At 37.2% G+C, this 12,136-nt stretch overlaps 1 protein-coding gene across 2 annotated transcripts in view; it reads right to left on the reverse strand.

Moving 5' to 3' along the window:
• Positions 1 to 12,136, reverse strand: part of PSME4 (proteasome activator subunit 4) — a 103,265-nt gene that overhangs the window by 27,351 nt on the left and 63,778 nt on the right. For both annotated transcript variants that reach the window (XM_023190184.3, XM_023190183.3), the window contains exons 27-35: positions 10,811 to 10,942; positions 8,139 to 8,348; positions 6,663 to 6,799; positions 5,080 to 5,133; positions 4,650 to 4,779; positions 3,586 to 3,667; positions 2,371 to 2,524; positions 1,795 to 1,864; positions 465 to 590 (exon numbers count right to left, since the gene is read on the reverse strand). In XM_023190184.3, the coding sequence (XP_023045952.1) occupies positions 465 to 590; positions 1,795 to 1,864; positions 2,371 to 2,524; positions 3,586 to 3,667; positions 4,650 to 4,779; positions 5,080 to 5,133; positions 6,663 to 6,799; positions 8,139 to 8,348; positions 10,811 to 10,942 (1,095 nt within the window). The remainder of the gene's footprint in view (positions 1 to 464; positions 591 to 1,794; positions 1,865 to 2,370; positions 2,525 to 3,585; positions 3,668 to 4,649; positions 4,780 to 5,079; positions 5,134 to 6,662; positions 6,800 to 8,138; positions 8,349 to 10,810; positions 10,943 to 12,136) is intronic.

The raw sequence follows: 12,136 nt of genomic DNA on the forward strand, positions 1-12,136 counted from the left end.
CCTCAAAAAAAGCAACTAAACATAAAAAACACATATAATTTTGGTTAATTTTTTTCCTTCTAGTGCCAATTACAACAAACATTAAAGATAAATACAGTCATCCCTTGGTGTACATGGGGAACTGGTTTCAAGATCCTCACTCCAGAATACCAAAATGTTCCAGTCCTTTACATAAAATGGTATTACATCCTCCTGTATATTTTAAATCATCTTAAGAGTACTTATAAGATCTAATACAATGTTTACCAATTGTATTATATATTAATGCTATGTAAATACTTGTTATAATGTCTTGTTTAGGGAATAATGACAGTAACAAAAGTCTGTACATGTTCAGTGTAAATTCCAGTGCCATTTTAGATGAAAGCAGATGGCTAGCCTTGATCAAATATTTATAAGTTATGAACCTACAAACTGAATAGTTACTAAGCATTACAAAGAGGATACGTAAATAATATAGTTACCTTAAAGAGACAAAAACGTCGTGGATTAAACTTATCTTTTCCTTTTCTGTCTTCTAATGATAGAAAAGTAATTAACTGTTCAACAAATTTAGGATCAGAAAAATGATCAAATACAATCTGTTCTGCCTATAAAGTTAAAAAAAAAAAGAACAATATTCAGGGTTTAAAATCCACTTAAATACATGATTCTGAAAAAGTTAAAATTACAAGATTTTGATAGTCAAAAACAGGCTGTATTTTTGTTTCAATGAATTTTTAGTTCTCATAGATAACAATGATTTCTAAAACCAAGTATCTCCCTCTAAAAATGCTAAAAGAGTAAGAATAAGTTTTCCTTCAGATTCTCAAGTTTGAATCCTATTTCTCACACTGTGAATTAAAAATCAACAAATGTTCTGCTTGGGAAATGAAGACTGAAAGCAACTGTGACATCTGGTGTGCAATTTGTTAAAATCCCCAAAACTATAAATCAAGCCCCAACAAATCACTTCCATATTTATAAAACACCAGAAGTTAAAAAGGTAAACCAACCGCTCAGAACCAGAAAAAGTTACACCACCATTAACTTGAGGAATACATAAACTTAAAAACCCTTGTCAATTTTCTTTTTTCTTTTCTTTTTTTGGGACAGGGTCTCACTCTGTAACTCAGGCTGGAGTGCAGTGGTGTGATCATGGCTCATTGCAGGTAATCAGGTAATCTTCCCACCTTAGCCTCCCAAGTAGCTGGGACTAGAGGTGTGCACCACTACGCCCAGCTAATTTTTGTATTTTTTGTAGAGACAGGGTTTTGCTATGTTGCTCAGGATGGTCTCAAACTCCTGGGCTCAAGTGATCCATCTGCCTCAGACTTCCAAAGTGTTGGGATTACAGGTATGTGATGGTTCCCAGCCAAGTCAACTTTCAAAATGAAGTAAATTAAATGAAGTTTAAGTCAAGTTTTAACTGAAATCTACCCATATGTATTTACGGAGTACCCATAATTTATATTCAATAGAAAACTAAAAATCAGTCATTAACTTTTCCTTTAAAACACTTGTAACAGAACTGATACAAGAAATGAGCAGCAAACTACATAAAGCAGTAGCCAAAGGAGTGCTGAATGGGGCAGTAACTCAGTCTTAGATACATCAAGATCTGTGTCAACTGACACTGGTATAAAGGGGTTGGGGAGAATGGATTACATAGTCTCCAGTATTTATGCAGCGCAATACTGAAAAACACAAACTGTATTAAGAAAAAAAAAGAAAAAGAAGAACTGAAGTGAGGTTGAGATAAATAAGTGGCCCAAAATAAGATGCATTTGAACCATGGTGAAATGGAATGCTTACCTCTGTCATATCCTCCCTGCTTCTGCCAAGCTTAGGCTGCTCTTCCACACCAGCATAAACAACCATATTCCTATATAGTAAGAGTTCATATTTATCATACGCATAGAAAAAAATATTAGAGCTTCATGGATAGAAAGCATTAGAAAGCACTTTTAATGAACTCTAACTAGATGCTAAGTTTGGGGAGATGAGTACAGCAGTAACAGTCTAGGCCTTAAAAATCTATCAGATCACTGTGTCCTAATGACAAATGGAGTTAATAAGGAGAGAAAAATACGTATTTCTCTGGGCTGGCTTAGGCATGTGTATTATTAATAGGTAGGAATATAATTTAGAGCAGCTATTAATAACTTCCTTAGCCATATAACCATGGGATTCAGAAAGGCTAAGGGTTTTCATACAAGGAAAGAGGCAGGAATGAGGCGTAGCATTGGCAGGAGCAAAAGAAAGAGAGGACTAGGGAAGGGGAAAGATAAAAGAACCTTCAAGTGCCTCTGAACCTCCCCAGAAACTGAAATATGATAAAACAATTATATCAAAGGCATTTAATGATAAGATACACAGTAAGTTACTTACTTCGGCCAGGTGTAGTATCCCCAGTGAGTTTTTTCCACAAAGCAACTTGACTCCCATTCTTTTTTAGTTCTTGGTAAAGTTTTGCTATCATAATGCAACCAATGATTATCAGGTCTATCACCAGCAATAATTTGGGTGGGTTTAGGATATCCACCTAAGGAAAAGACAATCACATTTGATGAATTTAAAAACATTCACCCAACAGTTATTTTCCAATTTCAATCAACAGTACCAGTGTAACTTTGTCTTCACACTACAACACGATTAAAATTCTCTCAAGACAAGGTAACATATGTATGAGCAATTGGGGGCACATTTCAAAACCCAGAAGATGGGATTATCTACTAAATTTTGTTGAATCAGTTATTTTGGGGGAAAAGATCAAGGATGACTTACTTCATTCCTTTTACCAAAATTAAATGGATTAATTTTGTTTAAACTATTTAGATTTGAAATAATAATTCCAGACTTACAGAGCTCAAAGATTTCCCACATAACTTTCACTGAGACACCCAAATTTTGACATTTTGATATCCTCTCTCCACACATACTTATCAAAACTACGAGTATCAACTGTAGACATCATCTCAAATAATCAAAATACAATTCTCAAAGTTTACATTAATACAGTAAAATTATTTCATCAACAGACTTTACTCAAATTTGGATGGCTGTACCACTGAATGTACTTTACATTAAAAAATTTTTAAACATTTTCTTCTGGACTATAATCCAATCCAGGATTAAACGTTGCATTAAAGGAAACTAAAGATACCATACAATTGAAATGCAATGTTTTAATCCTGGATTGGAGACCAGAAAAAAATGGTTTTTTCTTCTGAAAAATTCTGGTAACACAATAAGGTATGAGGAAGAAAATTCACCTTGTCCCTAATCCCACCACCCAAAGAGAAACATTTAACAAAATTAATTAATAACAGCAATTTAAGTCTTTGAAATATGGTTGATGAAATAATTAGTATAATTGCTTAGTGGGTGAGATAAATAATATGAAGGCAGAAAAATCAATCTATTTTTGTAGATAGTTATCACTGGCTTTTAATAAGTCAACTGTTTCCTTCATAATGTTATTTTATATTTTGTGTTAATATCCATAGAACAATATTTGAGGTCAAGAACTAAAATGTATACATGTCAAGAAAATTTTCTGAGTTTTATTGGAAAGTACTATTAATTACTTCTGGTAGTACTCACTGATTTCACATGGGTTAATGGTCAGCTTTTTGTGGGTTCTTTTTAGCTGTTTAAGGATACCAGCAACAGCTGAGATAGCCATCTAGAAAAGAAAAAAGGTATATTTATAAAAAAAATTTAAATCGTTTAACTGGTTGCCTGCTCTACTCAAAGGAGAAATCGATTCTGTTTCTTTAAAAAAACACCTCACCTACTGACATCTGGCAGTACAGCCATGTGAGTGCTAAATCTGACTTAGAATAAATCACAGGCAGTTCTTACTCTACAGTCTTGACCCATGCTAGTCTCTCCTCCTAGAAAATTTTGACCCTTTCTTTGTTAAACCAATATCTGCTCATTCTTCAAATCTTAGCCTCCGGGTATTTTTTTTTTTTTTTAAGATGGAGTTTTCACTCTTGTTGCCCAGGCTTGGAGTGCAATGGCACAATCTCGGCTCACCACAACCTCCCCATCCCGGGTTCAAGCGATTCTCCTGCCTCAGCCTCCCAAGTAGCTGGGATTACAGGCATGCGCCACCACGTCCAGCTAATTTTGTACTTCTGGTAGAAACGGGGTTTCTCCATGTTGGTCAGGCTGGTCTGGAACTCCCAACCTCATGTGATCCGCCTGCCTCAGTCTCCCAAAGTGCTAAGATTACAGGCATGAGCCACCAAGCCTGGCCCAGCCTCAGGGTATTTTTAAAGGTTGTTCTCTAATGCTTCAGCTTAGGCCATCTCCCCATCCCCCACCTCACCTCTCACACTTGGAGAGTACAAAACTGTACCCTCAGGTTTCTTACCCCTCCTGAAACACTACACATCTAATTTTCTAATTTTTCAATCTTTCCCATTAGCCTATAAACTTATTTCCTGCTACATTCCCAGTGTTTAAACACACAGTGCCTAAGCATGTCCTTATATATTTGTTAGATGAATCATTATCATCTCTGAACCAACGGGGTAGATTTCAAATCAATACACTTCAAGATATTTATTAACCAAGTGTGTATTGTTTGTGAAGAATGTAAAGACTTCAGGTCACATACAGTCTCAAACCCAAGACTGTAGCTAAAACAAGGTATGTACCTTTCGAACTACAATTGCATCATGGTTGAGATTCTCAACAAAAAACCGTATGGCACGAAGAGGCAACACTCGGTCATCTCTCAGCAGTAGAGACAGAAGCCCAATGCCTATATGTTCAAATTTCCAGGGCCTTAAAAGGAGGAAAAATGACAAAGCATACCACACATAAAACCACTTGAAAAGAAAAAAAGTATGTGAAACACTCTATAATTTTAAGTTTCTCAAGAATTAAAATAGGTCTACTGAAGAATTCTGCTCCTATTATTAATCCCAAACTTTCCCTCCATCTCTTTTCCTCTTAATCTGCTTACAAATACACAAATCAGAACACAACTTTTTGTGACACAGTCATTCATAGCCTTCCTTGTAGAAAACTCCTATAGTATTTAAGATAAATGCTGTGAGAATTACAAAAATCTTTTGCACTTACAGGTTTCTTTGCTCCACACCATCTAGCAAAGTGTCTACCAAATTTTCATAGTTCCTTTAAAAAAAAAAAAAAAAAAATCCAGTGAGGTATTACTTTACTATAATACTAAAATGAACATCAAAAAATATAATAGAAATTCAAATTCTAGCCAGATTCACCCTCCTTCCCCACTTACTTCTCACCACCTGACTATAAAGGGCCTGGTGAGAAGCAAGCCAGAATGAAAGCAGACAGGTGAACAGAGATGCTGGGAAAAGCTCATGAAAGGCTAGGGAGAGTGAACTCAACTTTTCCTGAGTGGACATGCACAAGTAACTCTGTAAGTAGTAATCAATTAATTGGGAGTGGTACACACACACACAGACACACACACACACGATACACCAGGTATCGGAAATACATTAGATAGGCTATAAGAGTTTATTATTTATAGACATTTTAGAAAACAACAAAGAGGCATATTCATATACTAATTATAAGGCAAAGACAAAACCAAGTTAGGAAGACTCTTGGCTTGAGTGTCATCACTGAAGGATTTAAGTACTTTGGTACCAAGAATCCAAAAACAGTTTATTAAAATCCTGATACCAAATTTGACCAAAAAGTCATTACTATTATATGAACTATAAAATGATACATCTGCTAAACTTGAATTTAGGAATTAATGACTGATGTGTACCAGTTATGTAGTTTCTGAAATATTACTACCTTAAAAAAAAAAAAAAAGAAAGAAAGATAATTGACAAGAAAAAAAAAGATATGACAGTGAAATAACTTTTTGTTTTATTTGAGACAGGGTCTTGCTCTGTCACCCAGGCTGAAATGCAGAGGCACAACCTCTGCTCTCTGTAACCTCTGCCTCCCAGGGTCAAGCGATCCTCCCACCCTAGCCCCCCAAGTAGCTGGGACTGTAGGCGCATGCCACCATGCCTGGCTAATTTTTGTATTTTTTGTATAGACAGCGTTTCACCATGTTGCCCAGGCTGGTCTCGAACTCCTTAGCTCAAGCGATCTTCCCACCTCAACCTCCCAAAGTGCTGGGATAACAGGCAAAAGCCACCACGCTTGACCTTATTTTTAAAATGGTGTTTTATACCTCCATAGCTCACAAAGAGAAAACAGGAATCTTTGTAATAACTCTCTCTCGATTTCTTTGTATTTTTTTCAGAAGTCAATCTGTAAACATCATTAAGCAATTATGGTATACATCTATATTTTAGAGATGTTAAAAACTTACTATCAGCCAGGCGTGGTGGCTCACGCCTATAATCCCAGCACTTTGGGAGGCCAAGGTGGGCAGATCACTTGAGGCCAGGAGTTCAAGACCAGCCTGGCCAATGTGGTGAAAACCTGTCTCTACTAAAAACACAAAAATAGCCTGGTGTGGTGGTGCATGCCTGTTATCTCAGCTACTCGGGAGGCTGACACATGAGAACAGTTTAAACCTGGGAGGTGGCGGTTGCAGTGAGCCATGACCGTCTCACTGTACTCCAGCCTGGGCAACAGGGCAAGACTCTGTCTCAAGAAAAGCCAAAACTTACTATCTATATATCATCTATTGAAGTACACCATTCATCAATTACCTTAGGGCATCAGCATTCTTTTCTTGTTGGCGTTTAATTCCTTCCTTAATTTTTTCTGGGCTAAGCAATATCTGGTTCATAGAGGGGTTTTTTGACTGTTGAAGTAATTCCGCTATTTCAACACATGACTTTGGAATCTTGTTAAAAAGAAAAAAGCAGGAAAACAAAAATGAAGTTCTGATGCATACTACCTGAACAAACCTTGAAAATGTTATGCTAAGTGAAAGAGGCCAGACACAAAAGTCCACGTATTTTATGATTCCATTTACATGAAATATCTAATAACGGGCAAATTTACTGAAAAAGAAAGTGGTTTCCAGGGCTTTGGGGTATGGAAGAATGGGAAGCGACTGCTATTAAGTACTCATTTTGTTTTGGGGCGATGACAATATTGTGGAGGCCAGACATGGTGGCTCATCTCTGTAATCCCAGCACTTTGGGAGGTCAAGGTGAGGGGACTGCTTGAGGCCAGGAGTTTGAGACCAGCCCTGGGAACACAGCAAGACCCCTGTCTCTCTAAAAAAAAAATTTAAATTAGCTGGGTATGGTGGTGCACACCTATAGTCCTAGTTACTAGGAAGGTTGAGGCAGGGGATGATTATGCCACTGCACTCTAGCCTTGGGGGACAGAATGAGGCAGAATGAGAATGAGAAACAAACAAAAAGGAAAATGCTCTGGAATTCAAGTGTTTACACAGTCCTGTGACTATACTATTGTGCATACAACCTGTCCATATTAAAAGGGTGATATTTATGATATGTGAATTACATCTCAATTAAATTTTTTTTCTAAAAAATAAAGTATAATCTAAAGACAGTTGCAAATAGCAACCCTATGTTTGATTTAAAAGGAATATATTTAGAACAGTGGTTTTTAAACCAGGGGAGAGATGTCAACCATAGTCACTTCAAGGTAGAGGGGGATTCGGCTCTGCTCATCCTTCTTTTACTCACCCCCATGTTCTGAGGGGGTAAAAATACAGATTTGCAGGTTCCTAGAAAACCTGCTATAACTCTCAACCTGAGCACCACTAAAAGTTATATTCGTTAGTCTTTCATTTGTCAAATCATTCAATTTTCGTTTTCTTCACTATAAATTATAGACCCGGACCCAGTAGTCGATCTTTTGTGACTTTGGCTAGCATGGTAAACCTCATAAAATATAATTAACTCTTTGAAAAATGAAGCTGTGGGCACACACAAAACAAGGGTAAATACAACAAATCAGTAAGCCTTTGTGGAGCCCTGGCTGTCTCCCCACCATGCTCCAACTTGCTACTCTACCTTGTTATCTATGAAAGTACTTAATGATCAATGAAAGTACAAAAAGCAAACAGGTAACAAATGCTTTTTTAAAAGAACACTGGACTCAAATGCCAAGAATATTATTACTGGAAAAAGGGCAAGAAAAATAAAGGGCATTTTAACAAGGTGGCATTTCCACTAAAACTTGAATGAAAGAATGACATTGCTTACTGTGAAGTCCAAGCCAATTGTTTCATACTGCCTATGAATCTTTTCTGCAAGATCATCAAACAGTCTCACTATTGATGGCTTTTCCAGGGACATCGCTTGGCTAAGCCCTGAAGAAACAATCGCTGGCCAAGTCTGTACAATACAGTCCCAATCATGAAGGTTTGCCAAGCACACACCACTGTGATTTCCAAGGAGACAGTACAAGGCACCCTGCAGAAAAAAAATATCTACATATGTTTACATAGGAAATAAGAGGCATCGTGTAGTTGTAGCCAACACACCTACATGTTGATTTTAAATGAGTATTGATTACTTAAATGCTTAACATTGGTTAGTAAAATATATTCACACATTGAACATGTTACTTTTTAGAAACTTTAACTTGACATTTAAGTGGCATCCATTAATATTTTCTCTAAGTCATTTAATACAGAGCTTGGGACAGGTGAGGTGGCTCACACCTGTAATTCTTGCATTTTGGGAGGCCAAAGCAGGTAGACTGGTTGAGCTCAGGAGTTTGAGAGCCTGGGCAACATGGTGAAACCTATTCTCTACAAAAAATCAAAAATTAGCTGGGCATGGTGGCACACACCTGTGGTCCCAGCTCCTCAGGAGGCTGAGGTGGGAGGATCACTTAAGCCCAAGAGGTCAGAGGCTACAATGAGCCGTGCTTATGCCACTGTACTCCAGCCTAGGTGACACAGCGAAACCCTGTCTCCAAAAAGAAAAAAAGAAATTGCTCAAAGAATGGCTACTAATAAGGTAATAAAGAAACGTAAGGATGTTTCTAAGAACATATATTCCATAGTAATTTTCTTCAACTATATCATAAAAACCACAAAATGTGCCACTCTTAAAATTTTAGGGTCTAATGTTTGGTGTTTGAAATAATTTATTAAATAGTAGTTAACACCCGGTTGCTGAGTAATTTACAAAGTACATAAAAACTATATTGTGTATTTATTACTCATGAAAGTCCAATTAACTACAATGATTCTGATGACAGCAGGTATCCTTTGATGACAGCAGGTATCCTTTCTAAAGGGCTTTTTCATAAAAAGAGTTATTAGTATCAAAATATTTTGATTTCCAATTCACCTCACCTGATTCCAATCTAGCTTGTTACTGACTTTGTATTCCACTCCTCTCTACCAGTTCTACATAAGGTCACTCATAACCTGGATTTTGTTGATCTAATAGATATTTTTCTATTTTGATTATACTTGACCTCTCTAATTTTGTCCATTTAAACTGCTCTCATTAAGGTCAACAACAGGATAGTCAATGAGTCAAACCTACAAGACTCTTGAATTATACATCTGCACTGGGGTCAGCAAATATTTTCCATAAAGGGCCAGAAAATAAACAGCAAAGCCATTTGCTCTGTCTCAACTACTCTTCTCTGTCACTGTAGAGTGAAAATAGCCATACATAATACACAAAGGAATGAACATGACTGTGTTTCAACAGAAGTTTTAAAAAAGCAAGCTTTTACTTTTACAAAAGCAAACAGCAACTGACCCTGGGCTATAGTTTATTGACACCTCTGTCTTACAAGCTTCATGGAACATGTTTAGGGTTCATCTTCATTATCTCCAAAACAACAATGAACGTACTCACTGACTCTTCCTTCTAGAAAGACCTCTCCCTGCCTTCTGTGATTCTTCCCTATTTCTTGATACCTTTCTGACCTCTCCAGTGTCACTCAGCTCTTCTATTGGCTTCTAAAGGAGTTTCTCAACATATGCCCCTTGGTCCTCTTCTTAATCTCCTCCTAGGCTTTCTTATCCATGCCCATAGATTTCAATTATCATCAACATACATGGAAATGGTATCTTCGGACTCAGATGTCTAATTGCCCACTTGACGGTGCTCTTGGTTCACTGGAACCACTTCAAATTAAACTAGTCCAAATTAACTATGTCATCATCTATTCTACTCTCGCTCTCTCTGATGTGCCCAACAACTAGCTGTATGATCCAAAAGCTTAGTAATTTTCACATTTCCTTTTTTCAGTCCCCTCATATTCAATCACCAAGTCCTATCTGTTCTCACTCTTAATTCACTCTCAATCTCTTTCTTTCTACCTGACAGTATAAGCAATCATTATATATTACCTATACTCTATTACATCCCCATGGGATGTAGAATTTGCCTTATCCTGTATCATTTCTTTTCTTCTCTACTCCAATTACATAAGCTTTCATATCATTGCTCAAACTTACCATATTTCTTCCTTCCTGTCTTAAGCCCTTCCTTCATGCTGGTCATACTACTCTAAACTTCTTGGTCTTTCATCCCTCTCTCCCACAGGCCAGCCAGACTACTTGGCCACTAGCACTCAAGTTCAACAATTCTTTTCCTCAGGGAAGTCTGCTTCTTACATTTTCTTCATCAAAATACTGACCACAAACAGAGGTAAATAAGTAAATAATGAGTCTTCTCATATCGGTATGAAACAAAGATTATACCTGTTTAAAGGTGAATCATGTTGATATCTTCAATTTACTTTGAAATACATAAAAAACGGAACAGATATGCGATAAAACAAATACAGCAAAATCTTAAATATAGAATCTCAATGGTGAAGATATGGATGTATCTGTAGAATTCTTTCAACTTTTCAGTATGTTTGAAAATGTTTACAGTGAAACAGAAAAAAAGCCCTGTACCTTGAATTGCTGCTGTGTAACATCTTGTCTATCAGGCCTTAAGAACTCCAAAACCAAGGGAATGATATCTCTGCAACAGAAGTTATATGCTCCCAAGGCAGCAAAAAATGTTTGCTGAGCCTTATTTCTCACCTGGAGGAAGTATTATTAACAAAGGACTTTTATTATATATTAAAGTACAAAGCAGTTTAAAACAAATTTCAAAAACAATAATGATAATTTACATGTTTTTCTCATTAACAAAAGAAATTTCAAAGCAAATATCCTAAAAAACAAGTAAATGATTATCTTTACTTATATCAAAAGGAAAGCACATTACCACCGACCATATCCATGGTTTAGGTTACACTGACTGAAATATGTTTGATAAAAGCAAGACTGAATGGAACCAATATGCATTTGCTCAGTAACATAGCTAAAAGTAATCAGCATACTATTAAATTTTTTATTCTGAATTACTTTTCATATGAAGAGCCAGATTTTCTCTTCTGTACACACAAGGAAAATTAAAGAATTTCCAGGAGGAACTTAAATAAACCAAAACAGACACATAACAACTTAAAATTCTTAAGGCAAACCTTAAGCACAATCTCACATATTTTTGACCCAAACAAAACATTAAGTATAAATTTACCACTTATGAACTAGTTAAACAGTAATGGATAATAACTGGCTATAGTAGGCTGGGCACGGTGGCTCACACCTGTAATCCCAGCACTTTGGGAGGCTGAGGCGGGTGGATCACCTGAGGTCAGGAGTTAGAGACCGGCCTGGCCAACATGGTGAAACCCCGTCTCTACTAAAAATACAAAATTAGCCAGGCATTGTGGCGCATGCCTGTAGTCCCAGCTACCGGGGAGGCTGAGGCAGGAGAATTGCTGGAACTCAGGAGGTGGAGGTTGCAGTAAATCGAGATGGCGCCACTGCACTCAAGCCTGGATGACAGAGCGAGACTCCATCTCAAACAAACAAACAAACAAAAAAAGAGTTTGAAATATGCACAATATGTTGCTTTTCCTATAACCAGTTTTTTTTTTCCCCCCGCTCTGTCACCCAGGCTGGAGTGCAGTGGTGCCATCTCAGCTCACTGCAACCTCCGCCTCCCAGGGTTTAAGCGATTTCCTGCCTTAGCCTCCCATGTAGCTGGTACTATAGGTGCATGCCACCACACCTGGCTAATTTTTTGTATTTTTAGGGGGGGGGGTTTCACCATGTTGCCAAGCTGGTCTTGAACTCCTGATCTCAAGTGATCCACCCGCCTTGGCCTCCCACTCACAGTGTTGGGATTACAGGCATAAGCCACCATACCTGGCCTCAAACTCATTT

The sequence above is a fragment of the Piliocolobus tephrosceles genome, chromosome 15 (assembly GCF_002776525.5).
Source record: "Piliocolobus tephrosceles isolate RC106 chromosome 15, ASM277652v3, whole genome shotgun sequence".
NCBI classification, from domain to species: Eukaryota; Metazoa; Chordata; class Mammalia; order Primates; family Cercopithecidae; genus Piliocolobus; species Piliocolobus tephrosceles.